The sequence below is a fragment of the Crotalus tigris genome, unplaced genomic scaffold (assembly GCF_016545835.1).
Source record: "Crotalus tigris isolate CLP2741 ecotype Arizona unplaced genomic scaffold, ASM1654583v1 scf7180000018954.1357295, whole genome shotgun sequence".
Classification (NCBI taxonomy): Eukaryota; Metazoa; Chordata; class Lepidosauria; order Squamata; family Viperidae; genus Crotalus; species Crotalus tigris.
Window position 1 is genome coordinate 447,387 of NW_024097293.1, and position 13,347 is coordinate 460,733.

A 13,347-nucleotide genomic window follows, 5' to 3' on the forward strand; every position below is an offset into this window, starting at 1 on the left:
AAAGTATTTATTGTTGGAAATTAAAACTAATGCAGTATATGCTCCCTTCTCAAGGGTAGTCATACAATGACATCTGAATTTCTGAAATGAATTTAACCCAGAATCTTGGCAGAATAAATCAGCACAATCTCCACCAGGATTCAATGAGAGCACTAAAGTTCAGAAGTTTATGGAGCCTATGGCATTGTATCTGTGAAAAAGTCTGCTTTGGATGCTGGACAGTTTGGCCAAAATGCTCAACAACATCCCAATTCATGTTCTGCATTTCAGTTGGAGGTCATGTTGAAAACAAAGATAAAACACTTCATCAGCACTTCCGCTTTATTAGTTGCTCCTTATTGTTCAGATTGGGTCTCAATAATATAATGTAACATTTGGAGCCAAAGATGGAGCTGAGTAGACCAGCACTGGAGGCCAAGATGGAGAAGATCTCCACAGTGACTGTATATTTTCCTTTTGTACTTAAATAGACTGGAACAAATGATACCCAAACACTACAGAACACCAACATGCTAAAGGTGATGAATTTGGCCTCATTAAAACTGTCAGGTAGTTTCCTAGCTAAAAAGGCTACAACAAAGCTGATTGTAGCTAGAAAGCCCATGTAACCTAACACACAATAAAACATGGTGGCTGATCCTTCATTACATTCAAGTATTATTTCTCCAAAAATTGAATGCATGTCTAGATTTGGGGAGGGAGGGGAGATTCCCAACCATAAGACACAAAAGCCTATTTGAAAAAGAGAACAATAACACACAATGGAAATGGCCAGTCTCTTCCCCATCCATTTCCTTATTCTAGATCCTGGTTTGGTGGCCATGAAAGCAAGAATCACAGTGATGGTTTTGGCTAAGATGCAAGAAACAGTTATGGTGAAAATAGATCCAAAAGCCACTTGTCGGAGGAGACAGGTCACTTTTCTGGGTGGGCTGAGGAAAAGAAAGGAGCAGAGAAAGCAGAGTAGGAGGGAGAAGAGGAGAGCATAGGTGAGATCCCGGTTGTTAGCACGGACAATTGGTGTGTCCTGATGCTTAATGAAGACGATCAGGACCTGGACTGTGAGCAGAGAAAATAAAACAGCAAAAAAAGCTAAGCTTATCCCCAGAGGTTCTTTCAATGAGAGATAGTTGATTGTCTTTGGAATACAATGAGATTTATTCTTGTTTGGATAGTGATCTTCTGGACACATGGTACATATATCCATGTCTAGAAAGAAGAGGTGCAAAGCAAAGTAGACTAAGCTGATTTACAATGTAACTATGGAAAATTCTGCAATCATCTATACACCCAGAGTTTCCAGCAGAAAATTGGCCTATTAGGACACAACACCATCCAGCACCTCCTTCCATTCATTGAGAAAGGACACCCCCCATCATACACACACAAATATCCTTTCTTGCTGCATATCAAAAGCAATGTCTCCTAATAAAAGTAAAACTGGGCTTCATTTCAAGGGACATTTTGTTTCAAACTATCTACTCTGTTCTATGATGGGAATACACTTCCTTCCTAGTCACTGGTTGCAATGCTGTATGGCTATTTTGTATTTGGCTGAAAAACTACAGTATATGGTCACTTCTGAAATGATCACTGCTAGTGTAGTTGTGGTGGGTTTTCCTTTTTTGTTTTTAATTCAGTTGGGGAAACCAGCTGAATTCCACCTTTTTCCTGTTTTTGTGCCATTTAATTATCTTCCTATGCTGTGCTTGGTTTGCTACAGTTGAGGTAAGGTAGAAAAGGAGACTGAGGCCAAATAAAGTTTTGCTCAGCTCAACTGCTGAAAAGCTTTTAATTTTATGAAAGAGGTGTGTAATGACAGACATTTTTAAGTTGATGAAAGATAAAATTGTAGTTCCCATTCCTTCCTTCCTTCCTTCCTTCCTACCTTCCTTCCTTCCTTTCTCTCTCCCTTCCTCCTTTCCACCAGAAGATGCAACAAGAAAGTGTCAAGTGCAAAAAGAATCAATGTGTGACATATGGGTAATATACATTTAACAAGAGTTGCCAGTCAGAAGGTGCCCTTAGTAAGTCTAAATTATTTTAAACTGAAAATAACAGTCTATGTGGGTATTCAGTATTATTTTAGCAGCTGTTGTATGTGCTGACCTATGGTGGTACAGTGTTTAAAATGCACTATTGCAGACTAATTCTACCAGCTGCCAGCAATTTGATTCTCACCGGCTCAAGGTTGACTCACAGCCTTCCATCCTTCCAGGGTCAGTAAAATGAGTACCCGGATTGTTGAGGGCAACATGCTGATTTTGTAAACTACTTAGAGAAGGTTGTCTAGGAATTATTGCTATTGCTGTTGGTATTGCTTTCTATTCTTTCCATGAAGCAAAGGACTTCCTTATCAGTTGAGATGAACTGATTGTGGGCATTGAATTCAAATGAGCTGTGGAAAAATGGTCTTGGTCCAGTAAATATTACATTTTGGAGGTTAGCTTATGGAAAGACTCTAACCAGGGAGACCACAATTCTTCAAAGAACAACTATAGGAAGGAAAGTGATCAATACTTTCTTTCTTGGCAGGCCAGGAGGGGTTCAGAATTAGGGAAATGCACCAATTGGAATAAACATTCTCTGGGTGATACACAACTTGTTACCCTGGCCAAAGAACTGCCTTGTGCATGAGAGGCTAGCAGCTTAAGGATGCATTGCAGCCAAGCTCTTCTGTGCTGTCTCTTACCCTTCTCAGTGGAAACTTTGCCTGGAGGACATGGAGAACAATCATAGCAGCAGAATTTTGCCCCTTCCTTCTTCTTTTTGCTAGAACCAGGAAGGCAGTTTGGGTTACACACAGAAACAGGTGGTACCTGTCCATTTGAAAAAAACATGGATTCAAATCATAACTAAATAACACAAATAATTTTGCATTTCTCATAATAAATGCATGGTTCTACTGTCCTCACCATCAGATTTTACAAACTATTAATATCCTTAGACCAGTGTTTCCCAAACTTGACAATTTTAAGGCATGTGGACTTCAACTCCCAGAATTCCACAGCCAGGATTTCTGGCTGTGGAATTCTGGGAGTTGAAGTCCACATGCCTTAAAATTGTCAAGTTTGGGAAACACTGCTAGACCATCAATATTTCTGAGAAATATGAAGAAATTTATGGAATAATTCTTTTGTTTCAAGACCTCAAAATTTGAACATTACATTTATTAAAATGTTTTTCTTCAATGCTGTTATTGTTTCTGAATTGTTTCAGATTGAGATCTTTTATTGGAGAAAAATGCCAGAATACAATTAGCAGTAGAACAGACAGTCCTCAACGTCACCGTTGAAGTTACAACTGACCAGAAAAAAGTGACTCACAGCATATCAACATGCTTACTAATGTTGCAACATCTCCATAATCACAGGATCACTGGCATCACGCAACTGCCCCATTTTGCTGCATACAGGACATTACTTTAAAGTTACAGGTTGTCTTGGATATTCACTTCTGCACTCACTTATTTACCACATACTACCCCTTGTTCTTTACTGCAATTCTTTGCAAAGAGCAATAACTGGAACTTTGTTTCATCTCTCAGATTTGTGTCCAGTTTCTATCCATCCTGCGTCTCACCTGGAGAAAGCTATGGTGCCACACCACTTTGTTCCCATCAATGGTAACTCTCTTGCCTGGGGCGGCCATCACATCAACTCTTCCAATCTTCACTCTCATAAAGGAATTATTTGGAAAAATGATTAAGTTGGTGATATCAAATCCAGCATTTAACTCTTTGTGCTTCCCCAAAAACACTGTTTCTCCAGCACTGTTGTTAAACGTCACCCACTGAAGAAAGGGATGCAGCTGCATTGGAAAAGTGATAGAAACAAAGAAATAATTCAGCTCGTTTTTACATCCAAAGGTTGAAGGGTATTTTCCCCAAATTCACGGATCATCAAGTTTCTCCACCACAACCCATAATCTTTAACAAAGGATGGCACATTCAGTGCAGCAACATCAATATCAGTTACGATATGTGTTGTGGGGAAGGGACATGAAACTGTAAGCAAATCTGCTTGGTGGAAGGAAAATGGTGCACATCACTCTCTGGAGCTTTATTTTGCAAGTATGGTTTTCTCTCAGAAAAGGGCTCACCTGCCAAGCATGCAGATCCTGAAACTTCAGTTTCTCCCTTTCCATTCTTGCTCTGTGTTTGGATTTGGACTGATACAAGGCATGTAAAGCATGTGCCACAACATAGACAGCGTTGAAAACGCTGTAGCTGTGGCCAGTCATGCTCATTTCAAAGGCCAGGGAAGGAAGGTTCTCCAGTTTCTCTTGTCCACTGCAGGCTTCACTGTTACGTTTCCCCATCTTGGAATCTGGAAATAAACATCGGAATGTTTGTGTCCAGAAGTGCTCCAGAAAACTATCCTCTTTTGTCTGAAAAATATCTCTCTGTTGGAGAAAGGATTTGAACCCTTGAACCTCACCCGAAGGAACTGTGAAACTTATGGAACCATGGAAAACATGAGTATCCTCCCACATTTGATGGGACGTGGACGCAAAATCCAGCTGAGCAGTCATAATCCACACCTTGCCCATAGATGAATGAATCTCATTTTGCACTTCACCTAATCCAATTAATGTTTGTAAAGAAAACATGGAGAATATTTCTCCATAGACAACAACAGCATTGGCTTTGCTTTTGACTATAACTTGATGGATGTGAATCCACTTTGGTATCATGTTGATATATTCCTCTAAATATGTGGCTTTTGGGATTCTCTCTGAGAAAGCATAGCAGATGCCTTTTTGGGAAAAGAGAAGCTGGAGTTTCTGCAGAAATATCTCTCCACTTTCATTATCCACAGCAAGGAATCCAACCCACTTCCATCCAAAACGTAGAAGTAATTCAACAATGCCAGCATGCTGGTGAGCTTCATTTGAAACCATTCGATAGAAAAAAGGTGCCTTAATTTGATCACCTGGCGCAAAGGAACCATAACTGAGCTAAAAGGCAAAGAATATTGATTTCTGGCAAGTGCGATAGATGAAATTTGGATTTTTATTTAGCACACTGTTATTAATGAAGAAATAGTAGCTAATATAGATATGTAATAATTTAGTACTAAATGAGCTAAAATCCACAAAGTTTCCATCTTTATAGAAAGATGAAGATATAACAGGAATTAGCCCTTTTTCTGACCTTGAAGCAAAGAAAAAGTGTAAACAGCAAGGTGAAAAATCATTAAAGCTTCATTAAAGCTCTCCAGAAAGCAAAAGCAAACATTAAAACATTTCTAGGCAAGGAGCTTTGGGACAATATTGGTGATTAAAAATTGGAAACTTTATAGAAGTAGAAAATGTTAAGATATGGCTCTGGAAGGAATGCAGTAAGTTCAATAAATCTAATACACTGCTGGTATTATACTTAAGATTATTATTTAGTGAAAGCATTGAGATATGTATCTAAAGATTATTAATATGTATGTAGTAACACTGGGGTATACTTGCTGAGATAGTCCAAGGATCCAACAATTTTGGAAATTAGTGTTTTGGGAGATAAACAGGTTTTCTTATCAACCCTAGAATTATGTCTTCTATCATTGCTGGATGGAGAAATAAAAATATAGAAATAAAAAATAGATCTCATCAGATTTAAAATTGGGAAAACAAGCTATCTCTAGCTCAGAAATAGAAAGAGAATAGCACTCCATATTTATACCTTTGATATTCCAAATTATTAAAAATTATCTTAGTGGAAAAATTTTCAGATACAGGTTGATAAACATTCAGAACTTTTAAAGAGGTATTTATCTTCAACAATGTATATATATCAGGCAGAAGTGAATGTTAAAGAGGGGAATTGCAAATCAACAATGTATTGTCTATGGTGGTATATTTTGGTTAAGATAGGAAGTTATATTAAATAAATAAATATTTTATATACCTTTTTTAGACATTTTTCAGGAATTTTTAAGTATTTATATTAACTACTGTGTAAATTTAAGATTTGCTTTATAATAAGAAAAAAAATAAAATATTAACTTACTTCTTTCTTATTTTAATATTTTACTACATCAATCTTTTAGTATCTATTTTAGTATTTTATGTATTTACCAAACTAGCAATTGAATAGCTTAGCTCAGTGGTTCTCAACCTTTTTAATGCCGTGACCCCAACCGGTCGTAAGTCGAGGGCTATCCAACCGGTCTTAAGTCGAGGACTACCCAACTGGTCATAAGTCGAGGACTACCCAACCAGTCAAAAGTCAAGGACTTTCCCTGCCCGGGAGCGCCGCACATGCGGGGTGCTGCCCCCTGCGCCAGCCGAGGCGTAGCTGGCAAGCGGCAGAGACAGAGCAGGCCGACCACTGGCTGGGCCATCAGCTGGCCCAGCCTAAGGGAGGTAAGGCACCCGCCGGGCCCCACACACGCCAGCAACCCTCCCTGCGCCCGCCGGCCTCCCACTCCCACCCCTGGCCCTCTTTTACTTACATTTTTAGTAGTTGCTCAGCAGGGAGGGGTGGAAGCTTCCAGACCGCTCGCCTTCGCTGCAGACAACTTGCAAACTGGGGGTTTTGGCGGCTCAGCAGGGCAGAGACAGCCTGGACAATTCCTGTTGGCTTTTGAAAGCCAATAGAATTAGACTCTATTCAAGAGAGTCTATTCTATTGGCTATCAAAAGCCAATAGAATAAAAGGAAGTAGTACAGCTAAGGAAAAGGGGAAAAAATAGCGGACTGCGTTGTTTAGCGACCCCCGTGAAATGGTCGTTCGACCCCAAATGGGGTCCCGACCCACAGGTTGAGAACCACTGGTTTAGCTACTAAGGGTTTTTTTGACACATACTTTTTGCTGTAATATTTGGATTAATATTACATTTTAGTTCAATATCAGTAGATGATCTGTTTATATATTTTTTTTCTTTTATATTCTTAGTAGATATTTGCCTGTTTATAAAATTGTGTTCAATTTAATAAAAAATGTGGAAAAAATTAAGATCTATTTATGTCTACATTAAGAATACTAGTAGTCAGGTACATTGAACAATGAGGCTTTCCTCACGTGCAAATATGCCTCTATAACAACTTTTTCTCCTTCCGTATGTCACTCTGATGTCACCTTCATTTAGTTTACAGTCTATAAATCTGATTGACTGAAGTTGTCCTTATTTAAGTCAAAAATAAAAATACTATTTTCTCTCTTGTGACACAATAGAGAAGAAGCACCAGGATGGGTAGAAGTTTTTAATTTTGTCTCTTTTTATAAAGAAAAGAAGTCAAGTAATTGCAGGGACATGAATAGTCAAAAATGCAGAACATAAATAAAAATGTGCATAGCAAATTTCATGTTGATATAATTTTCTGGCACCACAAGGATGGAGAACAGATCACTCAATAATAGGTAAAGATCCCCAATAAGTAAAATCTACTCAACAGACTATGGCTGGGTTATTCATGTGATCTACCTACAGAAAATGTGCATACAACGACTGTATTACAAAGCATTAGATATATGATTTATACCTAAAGATATAATTTTGCAGAAATTAGGCTGGATATTGCCTTTTCACTTTTTTTCTAAGTGCATTGACTCCGAGTACAATGTTATAGATCCAAAATGAAAGAAAATGTCTGTAACTATTGCCAAAAATGTTACAAGTTCCTTTCATGCCACACAATTCTTGATTAAAAGAAGGGGAAAGATAAATGAGCTGTGAAGTTACCAAGCTAATTTCATACTTGGGGCATGTTGTAGCTCATCAAGATTGATGACATGTGTAGGGATGTATCAAAATCCAGTCCTCCAATGACTGCCATCTGATTTTTCTGCCTGTTGCATCTGTAATTGGGTACAAATCTATCCCGAATAGAAAGAAGACCAAGAGTAGCCTGGAGGGTCATCCTTTCATTGAAATAACTGTCATAGATTTGGAATCCCAAGGTGACATTTGGTAAAATATTGGGGTTCCCATTGATTTCCTTGACAGCAAACACCAAGGCCAGAATGTGCTGATAATTCTTTGGTACAACGCTGAAATGAGAATAGCGCATCTAAGCCGTTATCATTATTTCAACTGGGGATATCTGACTCTAAAATGCCTGTGTGCTGGTACATATTCTGGGAGGTAAAACTCAATATAAAGTCAGTAAATTTAAGAGAATTTGCATTTTAAAATGAATAAATGTCACAAATTGTGGTCAAACTAGAATTTATTTATATTACGTAAATAAATATAAATAGTATATACAGTATCCTTTGACAATTTCTACATGTTATATACTAAGCATATGCTCTAATTTCATTATATAATCAAAGGTAATTTAATAATCACACAATAATTTTTTTTATTTCTATGCACTAGAAATGAATAAATAAAAAACTACAAAGAATTATATTAACAGATTGCCTAGCACACTGTGACTAATAGAAAATATTTTTGAAGTAGCAATCAGTATTAGTAATAGTAGTAAAGTTGGAAGGGACCTTGGAGGTCATCTAGTCCAACCCCCTGCTCGGGCAGGAAACCCTACACCATTTCGGACAAATGGCTGTCCAGTCTCTTCTTAAAAACTTCCAGTGTTGGAGCATTTACTGCTTCTGGAGGCAAGCTGTTCCACTGATTAATTGTTCTCACTGTCAGGAAGTTTCTCCTTAGTTCTAGGTTGCTTCTCTCCTTGATTAGTTTCCACCCGTTGCTTCTTGTCCTGCCTTCAGGTGCTTTGGAAAATAGCTTAATTCCCTCTTCTTTATGGCAGCCCCTGAGATATTGGAATACTGCTATCATGTCCCCCCTTGTCCTTCTCTTCGTTAAACTAGACATACCCAATTCTCGCAACCGTTCCTTATATGTTTTAGCCTCCAGTCCCCTAATCATCTTTGTTGCTCTTCTCTGTACTCTTTCTAGAGTCTCAACATCTTTTTTACATCGTGGTGACCAAAACTGGATGCAGTATTCCAAGTGTGGCCTTACCAAGGCATTGAAGAGTGGTATTAATACTTCACGTGATCTTGATTCTATCCCTCTGCTAATGCAGCCTAGCACTGTGTTGGCCTTTTTGGCAGCTGCAGCACACTGCTGGCTCATATTTAAGTGATTGTCTACTAGGACTCCGAGGTCCCTCTCACAGTTACTACTATTGAGCATGGTGCCACCTATGCTGTACTTGTGCATTTGGTTTTTCTTGCCTAAATGTAGAACCTTGCTTTTTTCACCATTGAATTTCATTTTGTTAGTTAGTGCCCAGTGTTCAAGTCTGTCCAGATCCTTCTGTATCTGAAGCCTGTCTTCTGGAGTGTTGGCTATTCCTGCCAGCTTGGTGTCATCTGCAAATTTGAGGAGTTCCCCATCTATCCCTTCATCCAAATCGTTGATGAAGATGTTGAAGAGTACTGGGCCCAGAACAGAGCCCTGGGGCACCCCACCACACACTTCCCTCCATATAGATGCAGTTCATCACAGGAGAAATAGTAGAAGTTATAATACTGTAAATTGAATATATATCATTTGAACACAAAACACATACTACAAAAATATTAATAATATAATGTAAAAATGCATTGATTTTATTTGCAAACTGTTTATACGCTGTTTCAATAAAGTACAAATTTTTATTATTTTTAAATGATCGTATACAGAAGAGAAAGAAAATCCATGAGTTCAAAGAAATGTTATAAACATCCAAAATGGAATTGTTGCAGATCCACTTTCTTCTATCAAGATACAATGTTCTTTTGCATTCTCTTTTAATTTCATTGTTTGCTAATTAAAAACAAAACATATTAATTGAAATAGGCTTTCAACTCAAGATTTAAGTTCTAATAACACTGTTAATCATTCCATCACAATGATAAGCCCTATAATAGTAATTGCATTTTTTAAAAAATCTCCTGTGTGCAACTTTATATATTTATGTGGAGAGGAGTAATAACTTTAAAAAAAAACATTTCAAATTAAACTGTTCCATCTGGATTTAGTTCCAAGGAAGTTCCTGGAAAACATGCCAGCTTCCTAAACCTTTACAACATAAGGAATCAATGGCCAATCATTTTAGTTACATTGCAGTTATTCCTATTTCTAGAGTAGCTGGAAGTTTATTTCCTAAGAGGATTTTCATTTTGATCCAGAAGTAATTAGCATTCAAAACAATGAAATTTAAATCAAAGTATACAAGGATGAGAATTATTCAATTATACCAAGCAATGTTTTAAAATATCTTACAGGAAATTAAGATTTTGAGAGATAGGTAGATGGTCTGTGAAGGTTTCATAATCAAGAGAAGACAGAAGATGAGAGGTAAGCCCACTGATGATTAAGTCACCTGGCTGATCATACTGGTGAGGGATATGGAGCATTTCATTGATGCTGCAGAAATTGATCTGTACTTGGTGCACCATATGAGGCAGCACTAAGAACATCAGCACCATAAACCTTGCCATTTAGAAGACAAGTAATCTCCTACACAAGAGACATGAGCATAGGCCTAGGTCTAACAGCCTCTTATGATGGCACTTAATTGTTGTGGTGTCCTGGTTGAATTCTGGGATCTGACTTACAGCTGAAGAGAAGAGCTGGGATCAGTCTCAGGAAGGCTCTGTTTCCTTTTCTGCTGTTTCTGTTGTTGGAAGCAACATGGAGGGTTAACAGGCAATGGAGGCCTTATTGAAAAATTACAGGGAAGATAATAATAGGGTTCTTCGACAACAGATGTCTTGGAAAAAATAAGAAAATATGTTTACCACCTTTTTCCTCAAATGAGTTTCTTGGCTTTTTTGAGAAAGCCAAAAGAATAATGCAAAGAGACAAAGAAATGGTGAATGTTGGACTGAAAGAGCAAGAATAGGGTATCTGATAGCAACACAAGAAATATTAGCCAAATGAAGTGATTCCAAATATTTTAGATAGTAAATTCTGGCATGTTATGATCTGGAGATCATAAGCATTCTAATTATTGATTACCTGTATAAATCTTCTATACCAACTTATTTTCTCTTTATCAGTGGAAGTCCCCTTTTAAACAGGAGCCTCCAAGTCTACCTTCTAGCTAAGATTTTCAGGAGGGAATTATTTGGGGGGGAAAAACCCAACCAATTTTGTAACATCAAATCTGGATTTTAATTCATTACCATCATCATCAAAAAAGAAAAGAAAAGAAAAGAAAGAAGGAAGGAAGGAGAGAGAGAGAGAGAGAAGGAAAGAAAGAAAGAAAGAAAGAAAGAAAGAAAGAAAGAAAGAAAGAAAGAAAGAAAGAAAGAAAGAAAGAAAGAAAGAAAGATGACATTTCCAACACTGTTGTTAAGGGAGATATTCTTAGGAAAGAAAATAAATGGCAGATGATGGGCATCTCAGGTCAGATAACACTAGTGAGGAAGAAGTAAGGCTCTTTCAAAGTATTAACAATGTTTATGATGCAATTAGTTAAAATCTAGTTGCTGATGTAATACTGCAAGAAAAGAAAACCCAAAATTGCAGAAATAGAATTACAATGGGAGATCGTGCATAAGAATCAGATAGCAATCACATTTAGACTTATCTGTACTGTCTCATAGCACTTTATAGCTGTCTCTAAGCCAGATGGTAGGGTCTTTCCACTTTTGAGTTTATAATAATTTCACTGCAACTGTCCTTTCTTAAAGATTTCTCTCTCTATCTATATAGAATATTATAATCAAATTAATACATTTTCAAATGAATTCATTCGTTGCTATGTCTAATCATCAACTGCATTAATCAATAAAAAAATTAATCTATAAAAAACCTATATTTCTTCTCACATTTAAACTTAAGCTTAATGAACTCCATTTATTTAAAAACATTATAATCAAGTCAATATCTTTCTGAAACCAATTCATTCACTAATCTAACATACAAGTCATATAATTAAAGATAAACTAACATTCTCTATCTATTTATATTGTTATAGACTCATTAAAACATTTCTAAAACAAATTTTCATTGAATATATCACTCTATATAAATTTCATTAATCAATAAAAGTTTATAAACTCATTATCCATCCCAAAGATCCTGTATCATGCTTTCTTAATTTTGCAAATATTTAATCTTAAACTAACATATTCATTTACTATTCAGGTGCCCCAAGTGTTTTTTTTTTTTATTTAAACATTATTAACTCCCAAAATAAATTCTTCTCTTTCTCACCAATCTTCTATTATTTTTCACTATTTTTCCTAATCTCCAATAATTAATTCCAACATTTCCCATATTTCAGTTCTTTTCTCATTATACCATCTCTAATATTAAAAACATATAAAACCCTTTTAACAAAATCCAAGTCCAAATCAATCCAGATCACTATAAGGCCTTTATCACATTAGTATAATCAGATTTAATATTTATATTTTATTCTGGGTTTCTTTCTAGTCCAAACAGGTTTCCATAACCGGGCCTCCACCTGCCACACTATATACTTCAAAAAGAAAGTTCCCATTGTGCATTTTGTTAATATAAAAATTATAGTTAGTCTGAATGACTTGTGGCAGAACATCATTTCTCCTTTCTTTTAACATTGAATAAATTTCACTTAAAATCCTTTCTTTTATATTGTCCTCTTTGATCACATGTTTCTCTTCTTCCCATATTTTTTCCTCTATCTTAAATTCAAATGGTGTCTGCAGGTCAACTTGTCCTTCTGAAGTGAGATCGTCCAGATCCTTATCATAAGTCCTTAATGTCAGATCTTTTTTCCAAAATCAATGTCAGATCTTTTTTCCAAAATCAATTTATTGTCCAACATTGGGTTTAATTCTTCCACCTCAGTAAGCAAGGCACAAGCCTCTTGTGTATAAACTGATGTTTCACTTAGTCCTTGTCTTCTGCCTTGTCGATACCAAGAAATCTCCTTTGAGCAAGCAATTATTTCCTCCGTATTTTCCAAAATTTTGGCCAAAATATACTTATAAGTAAGATCTACACCAGTTTCCTCCATCTTTATTATCTTTCAAGTCCTTATCCTTTTAGAGGAGACTATATCTAAAGAACAATCACAATATCCATCTCCTCCCAGTTTCCTCACCTTTTTCCTTTGTACAAAATGAAAGCCTTTCCAGTGAAGAAAAGATAGCAAGTACAATGAATAAATTTGTCAAAAAGTGTCCCCAGAAAGTAATCAGATGTTCAATCCTTCCAGACACCATAAAGGTAAAAGCAAACAATATTTTCCAAATATTATAAAAAACTTTCTTGAGGCTCCCAATATCCAAAAATAAAATTAGCCAATAAAAGAAAAATAAATCTAATCCTTTGTGCTTCTCTTCTCCCATTTAAAAAGCCGCTTCACCAAAAAAGGGAATAATTCTAGGGGAAAAAAACTTTTCACAGGCATAGAGAACATAGAGATAAAAGGAAAGTCTCACCAAGTTCTCCACGGTGGGTC

General features: G+C 36.5%; 1 protein-coding gene across 1 annotated transcript; it reads right to left on the reverse strand.

Annotated features, from left to right (window-relative positions):
- Positions 1-307: 307 nt before the first annotated feature.
- LOC120314595 (vomeronasal type-2 receptor 26-like) lies at positions 308-12,900 on the reverse strand. Its single transcript, XM_039357859.1, has 7 exons — positions 12,707-12,900; positions 10,508-10,609; positions 7,693-7,984; positions 4,102-4,959; positions 3,583-3,810; positions 2,693-2,819; positions 308-1,209 (listed from the first exon to the last, which is right to left on the reverse strand). Exons 1-7 carry the CDS (start codon positions 12,898-12,900, stop codon positions 308-310), a joined length of 2,703 nt encoding a protein of 900 aa, XP_039213793.1.
- Between the last annotated feature and the right edge of the window lie 447 nt (positions 12,901-13,347).